The 16,138-nt window shown below is 37.0% G+C and overlaps 1 protein-coding gene across 1 annotated transcript; it reads left to right on the forward strand.

The window, feature by feature from the left end:
• The first annotated feature begins 359 nt into the window (after positions 1–359).
• LOC118836240 (vomeronasal type-1 receptor 4-like) lies at positions 360–1,343 on the forward strand. The gene has a single exon (XM_036743578.1). The coding sequence runs from the start codon at positions 360–362 to the stop codon at positions 1,341–1,343; it is 984 nt and encodes a 327-aa protein (XP_036599473.1).
• The last annotated feature ends 14,795 nt before the right edge of the window (positions 1,344–16,138 follow it).

Raw genomic sequence — 16,138 nt, forward strand, 5'->3', positions numbered from 1 at the left:
CTTTCAGGATTGAACCTGTAAATTCATTCTTCCAGCAATTGGGCCAAAACCACCATAAGAAAAAAAAGCTCCAGATTGAAAAGTAAACTTCTTCTGTCATAACTATGTTCTTTCCTAATATTTTACTAATTTTCACATTCTGGTTCTCAAAGAAAAATGCAGGAAATACAAACAAGCCTCAGCGGATCACCTCACTCCCTTCACCCTCAATTATATCAGAATCCAGTCCAACACACAAGTTATTCCAGTCTTCCCCAAATGAAATCCCAGTCTATTTAATAATACCCTTTAGAAATTTAACAAATCTCTCTTTTTCCCTAGGATTTGTCAGCACTGGCTACAATTATTACCAAGTCTTCATGAAAATAATGTTTAGTGACCTGATGTTGGGCATTCTCTTCCTTATTCAGATGGGAGTTGGGATTCTTGGGAATTTCTTCCTCCTGGGTCGATACAGTTACACTTTACTCATTGGTCACAGACTGAGGCCCATAGAGAGCCTTTTTGTGCACTTAGCCTTGGCCAACTCAAAAGTGCTTCTCTCCAAGGGAATCCCTCAGATCATTGTCTGTTTGGGCTTCAAAAATTTCTTGGACCTTGTTGGATGTAAACTTTTAATTTATGTTTATAATGTGGCCCGGAGTGTTTCCCTCAGCATCACCTGCCTCTTGAGTGGTTTTCAGGTCATCACTATCAGTCTCAGTAACTCCAGGTGGGCAGAACTCAAAATCCAAGCCCCAAAGTACATTGTCCCCTCCTGCTTCCTCTGCTGGTGCTTCTACCTGCTGATAAATTTCACTTTGCTTGTGACTATGCATAACTCAAGGTATCTGACTAATAATACAAAAATATGGCATCTGGGATATTGTTCAATTTTGGCTCCTGTATCTTTTAATGTGGCGCTTTTTGCAATTGTCTTTATTATGCCTGATGTTATGTGTGTGGGATTCATGACCTTTTCCAGTGCCTACTTAGTGCTTCTCCTACACAGACACCATCAGCAAGTCAAACATATCCACAGTCCTCATCTCTCTCCCAGAACTTTCCCTGAGAAAAGAGCCACCCAAGCTATCCTCCTGCTAGTTGGCACATATGTCTCTTTTTTTTCCATTAATTCTGGCTTGTCATTTCACCTCTTTAAAATGAACAGGTATCAGCCCTGGCTCGTGGCTGCTTCAGATCTCCTAGCTGCATGGTTCCCAAGCATCAGTCCTTTTGTGCTGATCTTATGTGACTCCCAAGTCCTCAAAGGTTGGAATGCTCTGTGGCATAGGAGACTTTGCTGTCTCCTGTGCCAAACTATCATTAACCATACCAACTGCCAGCATCCTGTTCTAACATGATGATAAATAGATATCTCCCAGAAGCAGATTGGAGAAGGGCAAGAACACTGGAATCCAAGTAGTATAAGACCTAATGCTAGGAAGGACCTCTGTGTTCATGTATTCAAACTCTTTCATCTTTTAGAACAGAATTTTATAATCCAGATGTTGTGTGTCAGAAGCCCCAGAAAAGAAAACCAGTGACCAGGCTCATGGCCCCCCAGTGTAAGATGCTTTGGACAGTGCTCTCTGTACCACAGGAGCAGAGCTCAACTTTTAAAGATGAGCATGAAAGCAAAAAGAGCCTTGACCATAAAAAGTTACTATGGTGACAGGGAAGATCAAAACACAAACTCAGAAGAGGGTAACAATGTCAAAATGCCTACATGTTAAGCCTCAAAGGGGAATATAAATTGGTCTTAAGCCCAAAAAGTACTCTTGGAGGGGCTCAAAAATATATTTAAAAAATCAATTCAGAGAGGTAGAAGAAAATTTGGGAAAGGAAATGAAAGTTGTGCAAGAGAATTATGAAAAAAGAAACAAAAGCTTGGAAAAGGAAGCACAAAAATTGGCCAAAGAAAACAACTTCTTAAAAAGTAGAATTGGCCAAATCAAAAAGGAGGCACAAAAGTTAATTGAAGAAAATAATACATTAAAAATTAAAATTTGGAAAGTGGAAATTAATAATTCTGTGAGACATCAAGAATCAGTCAAGCAATATCAAATGAATGAAAAATAGAAGAAAATGTAAAATGCCTCATTGGGAAAAAAACTGATCTAGAAAATAGATCCAGGAGAAATAATTTAAGAATTATTGGAATAACTGAAAACCATGATCAAAAAAAGAGCCTGGACAACATCTTTCAAGACGTTATGAAGGAGAACTGCTTTGATATCCTAGAACCAGAAGGTAAAACAGTCACTGAAAGAATCCATGAATCACCTCATGAAATTGATCCCAAAATGAAAAATCTAAGGAATATTGTAGCCAATTTCCAGAACTATCATGTCAAGGAGAAATTACTGCAAGCACCAGAAGGAAAAATTCAAATATCAAGGATTCACAGTCAGGATAACACAGGATTTAACAGCTCTTATATCAAAGGATTTGAGGGTTTTGGTTATGATATTCCAGAAGGCAGAAGAGCTTGGATTACAAGTGAGAATCAACTATCCCAGCAAATTTTACTATAATCTTTCAAGGGAAAAGATGAATATTCAGTGAAATAGGGGACTATCAAATCTTCCTGATGAAAAGATCAGAGCTGAAAAATACTTCTGTCTTCCAATATAAGGCTCATGAGAAGCATAAAAAGATAAATAGGAAAGAACAAAAAGGTATTCGATAAGATTAAATTGTTTACATCTCTACATGGGAAGATGATACTTGTAACTCTTAAGAGCTTAAGGATATATATTAGGGCAATTAAAAAAGAGTATACTTAGACAGAGGGTGTGGGTACAAGTTGACTTTGATGTGATGATTAGAAAATTTAATTAATGGATGAAGAAAAGATTGTACTGGGAGAAGAGGAAAGGGATTGGAAGAATAGGTTAAATTACATCACATGAAGAGGCATGAAACACTTACGATCGTAGAGAGAAATAATGGAGGGGATGGACATTGTTTGAGCCTTACTGTCATCAGATTTGGCTCAAAGGTGGAATAACATACACACTCAGTTGGGTATAAAAATCTATCTTGACCTATAGGGAAGTAGGAAGAGAAAGGAGAAAGAAAATGGAGGAGGTGAAGGAAAGGAGGGTATAAGTTATAGGGGAAAGGGGAAAGAAAAGGTGAGGATGATAGAAAAGAGGGCTGATTGAGGGACATGGTGATAAGAAGCAAAATGGGTGAGGAGGGAGGAGGTGAAAGAGATAGACAAGTATAAATGAGAGGTGAAATAGGATGGAGAGGAAGACACAGAAATCATAGTTGTGAACGTGAACTGGATGAACTCTGCCATAAAATAAAAGAAGATAGCACAGTGGATTAAAAACCATAATCCTACACTATGTTGTGTAGGTAAGTCTAAATACAAAATAAACAAAAAGAAGTTAAGGAGATGAATTGAATTTTAGAAAAGTTAGATATGATAGATCTCTAGAGAAAATTGAATGGGAACACAAAGGAAGATACCTTTCTGTCAGAAGTACATGGCATCTATATAAAAACTTACCAGGTATTAGGGCATAAAAACCTCACAATCAAATGTGGAAAGGCAGAAATATTAAATGCATTCTTTTCAGATTAGGATGCAATAAAATCACATGTAATAAAGGATGCAATAAAATCACATGTAAATAACAGAAAGATAGATTAAAACTTAATTGGAAACTAAATAATCTAATCCTAAAGCATGAGTGGGTCAAACAACATAGAAACATCATAGAAATAATCAATAATTTCATCAAAGAGAATGACAATAATGAGACAACATTCCAAAATTGATGGGATGAAGCCAAAGCAGCACTTGAAGGAAATTTTATCTCTCTCAATGCTTACATGAAGAAAATAGAGAAAGAGCAGATTGACGAATTGGGCATGCAATTTAAAAAGCTAGAATAAGAACAAATTTAAAATCCCCAATTAAATATCAAATTAGAAATTCTGAAAACCAGAAGAAACATTAACAAGATTGAAATTTCAAAAACTGTTAACAAATTAATAAATAAAAGTAAGAATTGGTTTTATGAAAAAAAAACAATTAAATAGCTAAACCTTTGGTTAATTTGCTTTTAAAAAAAAAAGAAAGAACAAAACCAAATTACCAGTACCAAAAATGAAAAGGGTGAACCCACCACCAGTGAAGAGGAAATTAAGGCAATAATTAGGAGCAATTTTGCCCAACTATATGCCAATAAATCTGACAATCTAAGTGAAATTGATGAATAGTAACAAAAATATGAATTGCCCAGATTAACAGAAGAGGAAACAAAATATTTAAATAACCTCATTTTAGAAAAAGAAGTTGAACAAGCCATCAATGAACTCCCTAAGAAAAAATCTCCAGGGCCAGATGGATTTACAAGTAAATTGTACCAAACATTAAAACAACAATTAATTCCAATACTATATAAACTAGTTGGAAAAATAGGTGAAGTAGTCCTACCAAATTCCTTTTATTACACAAATATAGTGCTGATGATGTGGTTGATTATTGTCCCCTGTTCTTGAAGAGGATCAAAATTGCATCACTTTGTTAGAGTCAACTTACAATGTGTCCTACCAATTAGACCAATACAAGCTCAGAATGCTCTACCATAGGTGGGGCACAAATAGGCCATGAGAATATTTGGGGTTGGTTCTCTAAATTTGCACATCTTACACTTCTTTTGAGCTACTTCTGCTTTACTCATACAGCACAATACTTTCTCTGATGATGGGATGTCATACTGGGCCATCTTGTGCCAGTGTCTCCCATGTCACATAATCAATTCCAAAGTTCTTAAGAGAGATTGCAGGAGTGTCCTTATATTGCTCCTTTGGACCATGTGAGCTCTGGCCCTATGTAAGTTCTCCATAAAATAGTCTTTTAGGCAAGAAAACATTTGGCATTCGAATAATGTGGTCAGCCCATCAGAGCTGTACTCTCTACAGTAGAGTATGAATGCTTGGAAATTTAGTTCAGGAAAGGACCTCGGTGTCTGGTGTCTTATCCTCCAAGGTGATCTTCACAATCTTCCTAAGATGATTCAGGTGGAAGTGATTCAGTTTCCTGGCATGGCACTGGTAGACTGTCCAGGTTCACAGGCATACAACAATGCAGTCAGCACAACAGCTCTGTACACCTTCAAGTTGGTAATCAGTCTAATACCTCTTCTTTCCAACACTTTCCTTTGGAGCCTCGCAAACACTGAGCTAGCTCCAGCAATGTATGCATCAACCTCATTATCAATGTATACATCCCTAGAACATATACTGTTAAGGTAAGTGAACTTATCCACAGCATTCAAATCTACTCCATTTGCTGTAACCAATGATTCCAGGTACAGGTGTTGTGGTGGGGTACCCATGTTTTCTTGGTGTTAATTGTTAGGCCAAAATTAGCACAAGCAGCACAGAAATAATGCATACTTTGTTGTGTCTCAGTTTCAGAGGTTGCATTAAGTGCACAATCATCGGCAAACAAAAATTCTTCCATCAACACTCCCTCCAGTTTGGTCTTGGCTTGTAGCTATTTCAAGTTGAAGAATTTACCATCACTGTGAAAGAATTTTTGAATGTCATTAGGCTCCTTTCATGTGGCAAAGCACCTGGTGTTGGTTCTATTCAAGCTGAAATTTAGAAGGTGGCAGGGGGGTGGGGAGTCCATTGCTCATATAAAAATTGACTGAAATGTTCTGGGTTGTATGTCAAGAGGAAGTTATCCCCCAGGAGTTCAAGGATGCCTCAATTGTCCATCATTATAAAGGTAAAGGAAACAGATTGTTCTGTAACAATCACAGGGTGGGGCTTGCTTTTAGTCATGGTGCTGTTACCTAAACTAAGAAGAGCCAAAACAGAGAAAAAAAATTATATACCAATTTTCCTAATGAATGTTGATGGAAAAAATTTAAATGAAATATTAACAGAGAGATTACAGCAATTTGTCATGAGGATATACCATATGATCAGGTGAGATTTATACCAGGAATGCAGGGCTGGTTTGATATCAGGAAACCTATTAGCATAATTGACAATATTAATAATAGAACCAACAGAAATCATGTGTTTATCTCAACAGATGCAGAAAAAGTTTTGACAAAATACAACACCCATTGCTATTAAAAACATTAGAGTATAGGAATAAATTGAACTTTCCTTAAAATGATAATTAGCAACTAAAACCATCAGGAAGCACTATCTGTAATGGGGATACGCTAGAAATGTGCCAAATAAGATCAGGAGTGGAACAAGGATGCCCATTATCACAACTATTTATTTAGTATTATACTAGAAGAGTTAGCTTTAACAATAAGAGAAGAAAAAAAATTGAAGGAATTAGACTAGGTAATGAGAAAACAAAACTATCACTCTTTTCTCATAATATGATGGTTTACTTAGAGAATCCTAGAGTTCAACCAAAAACCACTTAAAACAATTAAACCTTTAGCAAAGTTGCAGGATATAAAATTAACCCATATAAATCATTAGCATTTCTACATATTACCAACAAAACCCAGCTGCAAGACAAAGAACGAGAAATTCCAGTAAAATAACTGTAGACAATATAAAATATTTGGGAGTCTACTTTGCCAAGACAAACCCAGGAACTATATGAACACCATTAAAAAACACTTTTCAGACAAGTAAAGTCAGATCTAAACAATTGAAAAAATATCAACTGCTCATGGGTAGATCAAGCTAATATAATAAAAATGACATTTCTACCTAAATTAATTTACTTGTAAGTACCATACCATCAATCTACCAAAAAACTATTTTACACATATAGACAAAATAATAATACAATTCATCTAGGAGAACAAAAGTTCAAGATTACCAAGGAAATTGAGGGAAAAAATGCAAAGGAAGGTGGTCTAGCCATACCAGATCTAAAACTGTACTATAAAGCAATTATCATAACTACTTGAGACTGGCTAAAAAATAAAGTGGTGGATCAGTGGAATAGATTAGGTATACAAGACACAGGACTAAATGATTATAGTAAACTACTGTTTGATTAAAACCAAAGATTCTAGATTCTGGAATGAGAACTCACTATTTGACAAAAACTGCCAGGAGAACTGGAAAATAGTGTGGCAGAAAATACATATGGAACAACCTCTTACACCATATACCAAGATAAAGTCAAAAGAAGTATATGATGTAGACACAAAGAGTAATAATATTAGCAAATTAGGAGAGCAAACAATAGTTTACCTATCAGATTTATGGAGAAGGGAAGAATTTATGACCAAACAAGAAATAAAGAACATTATGAAATGCAAAATGAATAACTTTGATTCCATTAAATTTTTAAAATTTTTGCACAAACAAAACCAATGCAACCAAGATTAGAAGGGAAGGAGAAAGCTGGGAAACAATTTTACGACCAGTGTTTCTGATAAGGGCTTTATTTCTAAAATATATAGAGAAATGAGTCAAATTTATAAGAATACAAGTCATTCCCCAATTGATAAGTGGTCAAAGGATATGATCAGGCAGTTTTCAGATGAAGAAGTTAAAGCTATCTAGAGTCATATGAAAAAAACATATTCTAAATTCTACTGATTAAAGAAATACAAATTAAAACTACTCTGTGGAACCACTTCACATTTATCACATTGGTTGATATGACAGAAAAGGAAAATAATAAATGTTGGAGAAGTTGTGGGAAAATTGGAATACTAATGCATTGTTGGTGGAGTTGTGAACTGATCCAAACATTCTGGAGAGCAATTTGGAACCATGCCCAAAGAGCTATAAAATTGTGCATACCCTTTGATCTAACAATACCACTACTAGGTCTGTATCCCAAAGAAATGATGAAGAAGGCAAAAGGCCCCACATATACAAAAATAATTATAGCAGTTCTTTTTGTGGTGGCCAAGCATTGAAAATTGAGGGGATGGCCATCAATTGGGGAATGGCTGAACAAGTTGTGGTATATGTAATGGAATATTATTGTGCTATAAGAAATAATGAGCAGGCAGATTTCAGAAAAACCTAGAAAAACTTACATGAACTGAGGCTGAATGAAGTGAGCAGAACCAGAAGAACACCATGCACAGAAACAGCAACATTGTGCTATAATCAATTCTGATAGACTTGGCTTCTCTCAGCAATACAATGGCCTAAGACAATCCCAAAAGATTCATGATGGAAAATACTATTCACATCTAACAAAAGAACTATGAAGTCTGAATGCAGATTGAAGCATACTATTTTTACCATTTTTTTGTTTTTTTTCTTTCTCATGGTTTTTCCCTTTTATTCTTATTCTCCTTTCAGAACATGACTAATGTGGAAATATGTTTAATAGGATTGTACTTTATAACTAATATCAGATTGCTTGCCATCTTGGTGATGGGGGAAAGCAGGATGAGGAAGGGAAGGAAGGAGGGAGAAAAATGTTTGGAACACAAAATCTTATAAAAGTAAATGTTAAAAACTTTCTTTACATGTAATTGTTAAAAAATTAAATGCAATTAAAATTTTCAAAAAAAATCAGAAAAGAAAATAGTGATCAGTAAAACAAACTGTTACAGATAAATTAATGTAGAGACTTATCATTGGAATAGAATAAGTACACAAAATATAGAAGCAAATGAACATTGTAAGATATTGCATGATACGCCAAAAGATCCTAATTACTTGGCTAAGGACTTGACTTAAAAAGGTCAAAAAAATTGGAAAGTTGTCTGGAAGAAATCAGGTGTAGGCCCACATCTCACATCAAATACCAAAATTAATAGCAAAAAGGCATATGGCTTATATGTAGAAGGAAATACAAGCAAATTAGGGCAGCCAAGAACAAAGTATCTTGTACGTCTATGGATGAGGGATCAGTTCATGTCCAAAAGGATTTAAAAAAATTATAGCAGAGAAAAGGTATAATTATGATTTCATAACATTTAAAAAGTTTTTGTACAAATAATACTTATCTACTTAAATTCAAAAAAGAAATGAGTAACTGGAGAAGAAGTCTTTGCTGGAAGGTTTTTTTATACAAAAATCTCATTAAAATAAATGTAAGGAACTGATTTACAGACATTTCCCAATGGATAAGTGGATTAAAATATATAGAAGCAGTTTTCAAAGAATGAAATAAAAGCTACCAATAATCACATGGAAAAATATTCCTAATGTAGATAGATATAACAGAAGTTTCCTCTCATACTAGTTAAATAGGTTAAGATGAACAAAAGATAAAAATAATCATCATAATAAAAACTAGCATTCATATTGTACTCTAAAGTTTCAAAAATATTATTTGATTTGATTTTCACAGAAATTCTGGGAGGTAGGTGTTATTATCTCAATTTTACAGAGGAGAAAGCTGGAGCACAGAGAGGTTAAGTGATTCACACAAGAGTTACACAGCTGTTAAGTGTCTGAGGCTGGATTTGTACTCCAGATTTCCTGATGCCAAGGCCAACTCTCTATCCACTGGCATCATCTTACTTCCTAAGACAGCAATGTTAGAGGGGATTCAGGAAAAGAGGCATCTCCCATACTACTGGTAGAGCTATGACTTGGTTGTGTTTGTCCTTCATTTTTGAAGAGGACTATCACATCAGGGAAGTGATGACATGACTTGCAGTTGACTTTGATTTGGGTGAGGGAGAGTTTTGCAAGGTCACCAGCCTCACTTTCTCCTACAGAGCCATCTGGGTCCAGTGACCAGATATTCATCAGGATGACTGGAGATGGCCCAGGATGCAATGGGAGATTTGTCCCTTTTAGGCTAAGGCCTTTTGTAACAACAATGTTGCTATCAGCTGCTGTGCAGGTGAAAGACAACAATAAGAGCACACAGGAGGGCTACTAGTACAGGTTCTTTGATCGCTTTTCTAAGGAAAGGGACTTTAGAGGGTTTACAATCTCACATTAATTAAACATACATATATCATTCACTTAGTTCAAGGGGAAAAGTCAGCACCCTGAACTTCAGGGCAAATACAAACAGAAAATATAAACAGATCAACAAACAGGCTTTTGTCTAACAAAGGCATAATACACATAGTTACCAAATAGGGAAGGGCGAGTATCTGGGTTTTCAAAGCCAAGGGGGCTCCAACAGCTAACCAGAGTCTTATCACCAACACTCTTTCAACGAGTGTGCCCCCAAAGACAAAACGCTAACCTCTGAGTATATATACATTTCTTCACGCTCAAAGGGCATCACAATCATGCTATTCAAACCCATGCGACCTAAGCCTTCCTGTGGCTTAAACAGGTCATCAAAGACTCTTGATCCAATCAAAGACTTTTGATTGAAATAAAGGCAAGACTCATCAAAGGTACTTGACTGCTTTAGTGCTAAGAAGCACTCCTAAAAAAAAAAAAACAAAGGCAAAAAACATCCCACCTTGATTACCATCACACCTTTCCAGCCATGCAGGAAAGTAATTGGGAACTCTTTCCCAGAGGTTATTGAACTATTCATACATGTAGACCCTGCAATGACACTAATAGGTCTAAACACCAAAGAGATATAAGACAGAATATGTCTGACATTTGCCAAAATCTTTATTGCAGTTCTTTTAGAATTAGCCTAAAACTAGAAAATTAGGATTATCTCCCTAGGAGATAATGGTTTTTAATTTTATTGTAGATGAATTTAATGTAATATTATCATATCATAAAAATATGAAATGGACAAATTCATGGGAAATTAAAAGAATTTTCATGAATTGATTCAAAGCTAAGTGAGCAGAACTAGGATGATAATGCATATACAATAACAAAGAAAAACGACAACTTTGAAAGACTTTAGAACTCTGAACAATTCAAGGATAAAGCATAATGCCCAATGACTCAAGATGAAGTTCGAAGAGATAATAGACTTCACATGCAGAAAGACACACATTTTTGGACATGGCTAATGTAAGAATTTATTTTGGTAGATTATGTATTCTTGTTATGAATGTTATATCTTTTATGGTTCCATCAATGGGGCAAATGGGAAGGACTGATAATAATTGTATGAAACAAAACAAATAACCAACCAAAACAGCAATTAGGATGGAAAACTACGTTCATGTGTTTTGGACAGTTGTGGATGGAAAGCTTTCACATCTTATTTGCTTGGGCCCTTCTTGCTCAGAGTGAATGTAAATAGTAACTGCATCTCTTTAGGCCAACAATCCTGAGGGTTTTCCCCTCCCAGTTTGATTTTTTTTCTTAAAGGGTCCATCCCTTGACTTGCTTCTTAAAGAGGCCTATTCACTGAATTGGATTTTCCTCAAAGTGAGAAGCTGGAAAGACCTTGGCTTAAAAGGGACAGGGTATCTGTTTCAACAATCTGGCTAGCAGCTGTTGTGGGGGTGAAAGACCAACACAAGCCCAACAACAAGCATGCTACCAGCATGCTGCAAAAGCCCAGGTTCTTTTGATCTGCTTTACTAAGGAAAGCAACATTAAGGACTTAACAAGCTTACTTTAATTCAGCATACAAATACCATTCACTTAGTTTGGGGGAAAAAGTCAGCACCCTGAATTTCAGAGCAAAATACAAACAAATTACAAACATTGACAGACAGACCAAATACAATTCATAGTTACCAACATCTAAGTTCAGCCCAGGAGCTCATAACAAGGGCTGGCCCAGAGTCACATGCACCACCACAGCCATGGGTAAGAGCTCCGAAAAAAAGAAAGTCAACCCCTGATTTTATATCTTTTTCAGAGTCAAGGGTGAGTCATACGTGCGACTCACCCACGTGACCTAAAATCATCACAAAGAGGCAACTTAAACCCACATGGTCTAAAAGCCTGATATCCCAAACACGTCACTCAAACTCGTGTAAACTAGGCCCTCCCCTGAGGCAAGGAGGTCACCAAAGACTCCCAATCTAATCAAGGAAACAAAGGCCAAACTTTTCAAGGGCACTTGGTTAAACTGACTGCTAAGAGCCCATTTTGATTGCCAACACAGTATCCCATTGCATCCCGGGCCATCTTCAGTCATCCTGATGGATATCAGGCCACTGGACCCAGATGGCTCTGGAGGAGAAAATGAGGCCTATTGATTTCCCAACGCTCTTCCTCATGCCTGGAAGACTTTCCCTCTTCCACGATCTGCAAGAAGCATTCCTTAAGGCTTATTAATTCCCTCTGTAAATTATTGTTCCTTATCCTATGCATAACTCACTTTGCCTATATTTGTTTGCATGTTATCTCCCCCACTAGATGTAGGGTTCTTGAGGACAAGAGCTATCTTTTACCTCTTTTTGTATTTCTAGGACTTCAGGGAATGTGTTGTGCTCTTCAGGCAAAGCAGAATTGAAACAGCTCAAAGGAAACACAGGATGAGGAAATTTAGAGTATCCACCCCAAATGTTCACATGGACTATTTGTGCCCATCCTGTGGTAGAGCATTCCAAGCTCTTATACGTCTGATCAGCAACAGTCAGACACATTGAAAATTGACTCTAATATAGTGATGTCATTTTGGTTCACTTCAAGAATTGAAGGACAAGAGAGGCAGGGGGATGGAGCCAAGATGGCAGCTTTAAAGCAGGACTTGCATGAGCTCACCACCAGGACACTCCAAAAACCTATAAAAAGTGGCTCTGAACAAATTCTAGAACCGCCAAACCCACAAAAGAGCAGAGGGAAGCAGGGATCCAGCCCAGGACAGCCTGGATGGTTGGTGGGTGAGGTCTATTGCACACAGAGCAGAGGGGAGCAGAACTCAGGGTGGGCAGCGGAAGGACCAACCAGACCAGGAGCCGGACAGAACAGGCCGTAGTGCCTGAATTAGTGAGCTGTGGCAGTTACCAGACTTCTCAACCCACAAACACCAAAGACAATAGAGAAGGTTAGTGGGAAAAGCTGTGGGGGACAGAGTGAAAAGAGTTCACAGTTCAGCCACCGCCCTGGGGGTGGCAGGGGTGGTGCAGCTACAGAATTACAGCTGCAGTTACTTCTGGCCCCAGGCCCACCTGGTGGGAGGAATTAAGTGGCAGATCAGAGCAGGAGGGCAGAACCTGCTTAAGATTTGCATCAGGTACAGGTTGGTGGTTCTTAGGGAAGGAGGAGTGCTGGTGTGGCAGAGCTGGCTGTATAGAAATAGCTCTGAAATCAATAGCATATCCCCTCAATCCTGGAACAAAGTACTCTGTACTCTACAAGCATTCATACCCCAACAAAAAACTCGAAGGTTAAGTTGGCTGGGAACATGACCAGACAGCAAAAACACACTCATATTCAGTCTCAGACTTTGGAATCTTTCTTTGGGGACAAAGAAGACCAAAACATAAAGCCAGGAGAAATCAACAAAGTCAAAGAGCCTACATCAAAAGCCTCCAAGAAAAACATGAACTGGTCTCAGGCCATGGAAGGGCTCAAAAAGGATTTGGAAAAGCAAGTTAGAGAACTAGAGGAAAAATTGGGACGAGAAATGAGAATGATGCGACAAAACCATGAAAAACAAGTCAATGACTTGCTAAAGGAGACCCAAAAAAATACTGAAAAAAATATTGAAGAAAACAACATCTTAAAAAATAGACTAACTCAAATGGCAAAAGAGCTCCAAAAAGCCAATGAGGAGAAGAATGCCTTAAAAGGCAGAATTACCCAAATGGAAAAGGAGGTCCAAAAGACCACTGAAGAAAATACTATCTTAAAAAATAGATTGACGCAAGTGGAAGCTAGTGACTTGATGAGAAATCAAGATATTATAAAACAGAACCAAAAGAATGAAAAAGTGGAAGACAATGTGAAATATCTCATTGGAAAAACCACTGACTTGGAAAATAGATCCAGGAGAGATAATTTAAAATTTACTGGACTACCTGAAAGGCATGATCAAAAAAAGAGCCTAGACACCATCTTTCAAGAAATTATCAAGGAGAACTTCCCTGATATCCTAGAGTCAGAGGGTAAAATAGAAATGGAAAGAATTCATAGATCACCTCCTCAAAAAGATCCCAAAAGGAAAACTCCTAGGAACATTGTCACCAAATTCCAGAGCTCCCAGGTCAAGGAGAAAATACTGCAAGCAGCCAGAAACAAACAATTTGAGTATTGTGGAAAATCAATCAGGATAACACAAGATCTAGCAGCTTCTACATTAAGGGACCAAAGGGCTTGGAATATGATGTTCTGGAGGTCAATGTAGCTAGGATTAAAACCAAGAATCACCTACCCAGCAAAACTGAGTATCACGCTCCAAGGCAAAATATGGATTTTCAATAAAATAGAGGACTTTCAAGCTTTCTCAGTGAAAAGAACAGAGCTGAATAAAAAATTTGACTTTCAAACACAAGAATCAAGAGAAGCATGAAAAGGTAAACAAGAAAGAGAAATCATAAGGGACTTACTAAAGTTGAACTGTTTTGTTTATATTCCTACATGGAAAGATGATGTGCATGATTCATGAGACCTCAATATCATAGTAGCTGAAAGGAATATGCATATATATGTGTGTATGCATACATATATATACATATGTGTGTGTCTATGTATGTATATATGTAGGTATATATATATACACGGAGGGCACAGGGTGAGTTGAATATGAAGGGATGAGATCTAAAAATATTAAATCAAATTAAGAGATAAGAGAGGAATATATTGAGAGAGGGAGAAAGGGAGAGATAGAATGGGGTAAATTATCTTGCATAAAAGTGGCAAGAAAAAGCAGTTCTGTAGGAAGAGAAAGAAGGCAGGTGAGGGGGAATGTGTGAATCTTGCTCTCATCGGATTTGACCTGAGGAGGGAATACCATACACACTCAATTGGGTATCTTACCCCACAGGAAAGAAGGAGGAAGAAGATAAAAAAGGGGGGACAATAGAAGGGAGGCCAGTCAGAGGGAGGAGGTAATCAAAAACAAACACTTTCAAAAAAGGACAAGGTCAAGGGAGAAAATTCAATAAAGGGGGATAGGTTAGGAAGGAGCAAAACATAGTTAATCTTTCACAACCTGAGTATTGTGGAAGGGTTTTACATAATGATCCGCATGTGGCCTATGTTGAATTGCTTACTTTCTTAGGGAGGGTGGGTGGGGAGGGAAGAGGGGAGAGAATTTGGAACTCAAAGTGTTAAAACAGACATTCAAAAACAACAAAAAAAAAGTTTTTGCAGGAAACGAGGAAATAAGATACACAGGCAATGGGGCATAGAAATTTATCTTGCCCTACAAGAGAAGAAGGGAAAGGGGGATGGGAGGGGAGCAGGGTGACAGATAGGAGGGCTGACTGGGGAATGGGGCAACCAGAATATACGTCATCTTGGAGTAGGCGGGAAGGCAGAAATGGGGAGAAAATTCGTATTTCAAGCTCTTGTGAAAACTAATGCTGAAAACTAAATATATTAAATAAATAAATAAAGTTTGCAAAAAAAAAAAAGGAAGAATTGAAGGACACCAACCAACCAATTTCCAGCACTTAACACAATGCCTGGAACATTAATAAGTGTTTATTGATTGATTCATTGATTTAATCTCTCAAATCCAATCTCATTAACACATCATTCAATTATCTCCATAATTTGATTTCAACCTCCCTTTCCTGACTCCTATCTCACTGATCCCTCCAAATTCTGCATACTATTTAAATTGTAGTATTCCATATACCACAAGATAACTTCTTTCTGAGCTCCACAATTTCTTCATGAAACATGCTAGATTTAGTGTCCCCAAAAATCACTAAAAATTCTGTTTCTGATGACCTATGTGACCATCAGGAAATCATTCTACACATCTTGGCTTTTATTAAATGAAGATGTTTTGCTACATGATCTTTTAGGTCTCTTCCAGTATGTAGTTCAGATTGTCTTTTTAAATACTTGCCTTTAAATACTTGCCTTTTCCTCAAATATCAATCTACACAATTTTTTCTACCTCAATTCATGCATCCCCATTTACATGAAGCTTTTTTGACTTTCAGAGTTGCAAGTGATCTCTCCCTCCCCTGCAGCTTTACTACTTTCTGAGAACCATAAAATACAATCACAGATCTTGAAGGGAGCTCAAGAGATCACCCTGAATTGCCTTAATCTTTCACAACATGAAAATCTTCTATTCACTCTTCCCAAAATGTGATCCAAATTCTAATTTTCTGACTTTGCTTCAAGAACTTCAGTGAAGTGGAACAATCTGGACCCAGAACTTTTTTATTATTCCTTTAGAAAACTCCAATTTTTCCTCATCTTGACCAAA

The sequence above is a fragment of the Trichosurus vulpecula genome, chromosome 2 (genome assembly GCF_011100635.1).
Source record: "Trichosurus vulpecula isolate mTriVul1 chromosome 2, mTriVul1.pri, whole genome shotgun sequence".
Taxonomy (NCBI): Eukaryota; Metazoa; Chordata; class Mammalia; order Diprotodontia; family Phalangeridae; genus Trichosurus; species Trichosurus vulpecula.

What these genes read in the sequence shown, in the direction of transcription:
- LOC118836240 (XM_036743578.1), top strand. Translation starts at nt 360, where the DNA reads ATGAAAATAATGTTTAGTGACCTGATGTTGGGCATTCTCTTCCTTATT.